Source organism: Notolabrus celidotus, chromosome 6 (assembly GCF_009762535.1).
Source record: "Notolabrus celidotus isolate fNotCel1 chromosome 6, fNotCel1.pri, whole genome shotgun sequence".
NCBI classification, from domain to species: domain Eukaryota; kingdom Metazoa; phylum Chordata; class Actinopteri; order Labriformes; family Labridae; genus Notolabrus; species Notolabrus celidotus.
The window spans coordinates 28,652,245-28,657,331 of NC_048277.1; the positions used below are offsets into that span (position 1 = coordinate 28,652,245).

Sequence of the window (5,087 nt, forward strand, 5' to 3'; positions counted from 1 at the left end):
TGAAAATAATGTTTTACTGAAACAGTGGACATACAAATTGCAAATACAACACTCAGGCTAAACTAGTCTACAGATAGTGATAGTTTGTACATTTTACTATCTGTTTTATTTTTTACTGTTCCACCAAATAGACGAAAAAACATATGTAGCATTTGAACTTAATTTAAATCCCAATTAACTTTATACAATCATAAAAATGTAGCCTATATTATTTGACGTCGAGTGGCGCATGCTCATGCCCAAGCAGGACTGCGCGCGACCCCTGCTTCCAACGGCAGAGGGAGCGCGTGCCATCTTTAGGTAGCGGTGTTTGTGTGTGTGTGAGCGGTGTTTGTGTGTGTGTGAGTGAGAGAGAGAGAGAGAGAGAGCTGTGTGTGTGTGTGTGCGAGCGAAAGGCAGGGAGAATCCGGCTGCTGCCACCGAGCTGCCCGCTCCTGCTGAGGGGAAGAGGAGGAAACATGAGCTCCAGGAAAGGTGTGTATGATCCCCCTGCCTTCTCCCCCAGCTTCACAAAAACTCTCCTGCTTTTGTTTTTCACATAAATGTAGCGGAAGTTCAGCCTGTTATGATGAAGCATACATATCGGGGCATAGTAAGCGACGCTTTATGACCCTTGCCAGTCAGCTTCAGATCCTGATGATGTGTGTGTTTGTGCTCTCTCTCTCTCTTCCCTCCCTCCCTCCTTCCCTTCTTACACCCTTCCCTGGACTCGGACGCTGATCATGCCTGCGGACAAACACACCATCACCCCGGCAGTCATGGCCATCCAGGCCAGGAAAAGGAGGCCGAAGGGGAAAAAAGACAGAACGGGTCACCATCGGAGGTAAGCGGGGCGGCGGCGCCTGATGACCGTGCGTCGTAGTGAGTGTGGAGTGTTTGTGTACCGGGGTTTGGTGCGCTGGGCTGCGGGGTCGCTCTCCCTGTGACGCCGGGGCTGCTGCCGGTGCGTTGGCGGTATAGACTGTGCGCACATATGGCAGATAGGTGTGTATTTTCATCCCACAGACGAGCTAGTGTGCAGTGTGGGGAAGTTGAAATCTACGTTGGTGGACTCAGGCTGGGTATCTGTTCACACTTGACGCCCTGACGGGTGTTGCCTGTTATATTTGCATGCACAACACTTCACTGACATCTTATCTCGGCTCTCAAAATGAGGATGTATTAATGAACTGTGATCTTTGACAGATGTGACAGCTCATTCCCATGGCTCATTCTGCAGCAGTGATATCAGTGTTACACGGATCAGGTGTACTCGCCTTACATGTTGATTGATTGTGTCACTTTTCTTTAAAATTGTTAGTGCATTAATGTTTCCTGGTGTGTGCCTCCAGTCCTTGCTGGAGGATGAAGATGTACGGTGTGTTCCTCGGCGTGAGCAGCGCAGTGGCTCTGTAAAGTGCATGCGAATATGAGTGGAGAGAGTGAGTGGGGGCTTTGACTTCATGGCATGATGCTATTGGAGCGACGTCACCGGCAGCAGAAGAAGGCATCAATTAGGTGATACCAAAGGTGCGACCACCCTAGGGGGGCTGCTCTGTTCAGGCTGCTAGAATGTGCTGGAATTCTCAAAATATTGCACCTTGAATTATTCCTTACACATGTGTGCACTAATTCCAATGAGGTGGTTCAGCCACTGTAGCAAATATTGCATTGGAAAAATGAATGTATGTGTGAGGTCTTAATCTTGCTGGACTTTTACCTGTTTTATTTTTTTATTTTTCTGTATTCCTAAAGCAGCTATTTTGAGAAAAACAGAAATAGCTCTGAGATTGATGGTATATTGCGGATGTGGTCTCATCCTGTGCTCAGTGTATGCAGGGATATATACAGTGGGAGCTTAACCCTGATAAGGATTAAGCAAGAGAAGAAAGCTGGTGAATCAGAAAAGCTGATCGTATATTTAATGATGTAATCCTGCAACAGCAACTATTTTTATCAATACTTAATCTTTGGATTATTTAATTTACAAATGCCACCAGGATTGACAGTGAAAATCATCAAAGGCTTTATCTATAGTGCGACCTAAAGATAGTCTTTAGACAAAGTCCAGTATATACCAATCTAATATATATTTATCTATTTTGTTTAATCACACACAAAGGGCAATAAGTTGTTGGCCAATACTCAAGTTTTAGTATGTGAATCGGAATAAGGAACATCAATACAACCAGAATGCATACATTTAGCCACTCCATGTTCTTGTATTTACTCATATGTTTAATTTGAATCAATACCACAAGGATCCATATCATCAGGCTGGCTGCTTCACATGTGCATAAAACCCCTATGATCAACTAAATCTATCAAAATAAATGGCAAGGTTTGGCATGATATAGGACAGGTTGATTTTTGTGTAAAAAGGTTGCAACCTGCTCCTAGTACAAGGCTGAAGACACTCACTCAGTTCAGCCACATGAGAGTTGGGAAAGAAATGACACTTGACAGTCTGCTCAGTGGAAGCTATCAAGATTAAATTCTAGGATTTATCATCCACTTGAGTCTCAAAAGATTCATGTGGGACTGCGGCGTCTCAGTTTCTGTCCTGCTGTCTCTTTCTCTTCACGTTTGGCTCTTTCTCTCATATAGATTAGTTTGCTCAGACGCAGTCATCCATGCCGTCCCTCCTGATTTGAGACATGTTTCTATACATCAAGGTTATTAAAGTGGCATCAGGGCAAGCTGACACACCCACTCCTACTAACACACACAAATCTCAACACCCCACTCTCTTTCTTTTGACTTCTCTTACACCCTTTCTCCCGGTTCAAAGAGAGAGTTCATGCTTGAGGGTTGTGATCTGCTTTGATCCAGAGTCCTGCCTGGCCTCTGCTGCAGGGCTTCCTACAGCTGAGGCAAGCTTTGTGTTCCGAAACCACAACAAACTCCCGTACACACACACTCATGCACACACATACACATAAACCGCAGATAGACCGTAACATTCGGAGCACTGTGTACTCAGGAGGAAAAGTTTCAGACCATGCATTGTCTCTTGACTTTGATCTTTTCTGATTTAAGATGATACAACTTCCTAACACTGAACCTATTCATACAAGCACTCTGATGCATTTCCACTCAATTCATTCGCATAGATAAAATAATTCTACAATCTTAGAGTGGCCAGGAAATCAAGTGGCCAATGAACAAATACACGGGCAAATAGTGACAGCTTTAACCAGTGAATGAAGCAGGGTCATGTTGGAGATTATGTGAGGTCAGTTTAATCTATGCTTATACCGAACCATACTCAAACTGTTGCACTAAGGAGGGAAGATTTTACGTCCTTTTGAAAGATAGAAAGAGTAGCAAATGACATGCAACAAATTGGACACAGATATTCTTAGTTAAAATGTATTTAAATATTTGGCAGCCATGGTCAGCCCAACTTCATTATAATGCTTTCAGATGATTCGCCCAGAATCAATATAGTTTCCTGTGCACAAAAAATAAGCAGGGTTCCCATGCATTCCGGAAAACCTGGAAAACTTGGAAAACAGTTGACCAGTTTTCCAGTACTGGAAAACACCTGGAAAATGGGAGAAAAAGTTAAATGTCCTGGAAAATCACATATAGTCCTGGAAAATTATTCCAACATGGCTGCGTGCGACCTGACCCGATTAACAAAACACATCTCCATTCATTGAAAGTTGAGTGCACGCTGTGCTGGAAAAGACAGCGACACTGCACAACTTTTTCACATCTTTTCCCCTTCACTTCATAATCATGCATTCACAGAAAACGGGGGTATATTGTTTATGTTTTATGGTACATTAACCTTGTAGAGTGCTCTTTTGATTCAAAGAGTCTTATATTTAAGTTATAGTGTGACCAGTGGAGTCGGGCAGAGAGCTTGGGTGTCTGTGCCTCACAACTTTCTCTGCAGGCTTAGAACTCAATTACCGTACTCTAGCTCAGTTGTTCTCAAAGTGGGGTCCTGGGACCCCTTGGGGTCCGCGACCCATAGCAAGGGGGTCCGTGAAATAATTTGAATGCATTTCTAATAAATGATAAAATTGTGCTGTGTCATTACAAAACAGCATACACACCATTGTTATGATACCATTTGGTGGCTGAAGGGATATGTGAGTCTTGCTCCTGTAAGTAAGTATACTGTCATGTTGAGTCCACAAGGAATGAAATGACCCTCTGTTTTAAAGGATGCAAGTGGTATTTACTTGATTCGAATTGAAGTGTTATCTGTTTATCACTATGGTACAGGTCTGAAGTATTTACATTGATACGTTTAACAATACAAATAGTTCCAAGGGAAACTAAGAGTGCAAATGGTAGTAAGCATGTGCTTAGGGTTAGGGTTACTCGGGGAATCCACAGGATGTGTGTGCGCCGCGTTACGGCTGCGACACGGCTCTGCTCCGTCCCGGGGCTTTCGCCCTGGTCCATAGGATGCGTGTTTGGAGCGGCGCGCACTCCGGAGCAGGAAACTCAAGATCCCTCGAGAATTCCAAAACGCGCGAGAACAACACAGTATAAACTTTTCCTCGTCCATGGTGTCGGATATCTTTTGAGACTGACGTCTGGCCCGATGCCACAGGTTATGACGTAATGTTGAAGAAGTGGTGAAATTTACGATCTTGTGTTTGCACATGGTGTTTATTTTGAAAGTGAGCGGATGTTGCATACGATCCTCGTGCCTGACTTCCGGGATAGTTCGATCATTTCTGTGTCGATTGACGCGTGCTGGGCGCGGGGAGCGGCGAAAATAGACTCCCCGCGTATGTCTGGCAGAGCGGCGCGGCGGAACGCTCCAGAGACGGAGCTGAGACGCGCCGCAGCGCGCCCTGTAGACTCTAGAGCATTGACTTGAATGGGAACCTATTTGCTGCGACGTGCGCGGCGCAGCCGTAACGTAACGCGACGCATCCTGTGGATCTTGGGCTTTAGGGTCAGGGTTAGGGTTGTGATTAGGGTTAGGGTTAGGGTTGTGATTAGGGTTAGGGTTAGGGTTAGGGTTGTGATTAGGATTAGGGTTAGGGTTGTGATTAGGGTTAGGGTTAGGGTTAGGGTTAGGGTTAGGGTTGTGATTAGGGTTAGGGTTGTGATTAGGGTTAGGGTTAGGGTTGTGATTA

At 44.8% G+C, this 5,087-nt stretch overlaps 1 protein-coding gene across 1 annotated transcript in view; it reads left to right on the forward strand.

The window, feature by feature from the left end:
• Nucleotides 1–286: 286 nt before the first annotated feature.
• The window catches only part of srpk2 (SRSF protein kinase 2), a 103,357-nt gene continuing 98,556 nt past the window's right edge, over nucleotides 287–5,087 (forward strand). The window contains exons 1-2 of the mRNA XM_034685159.1: nucleotides 287–474; nucleotides 757–823. Of these exons, the coding sequence (XP_034541050.1) occupies nucleotides 459–474; nucleotides 757–823 (83 nt within the window). The 5' untranslated portion in view covers nucleotides 287–458. The remainder of the gene's footprint in view (nucleotides 475–756; nucleotides 824–5,087) is intronic.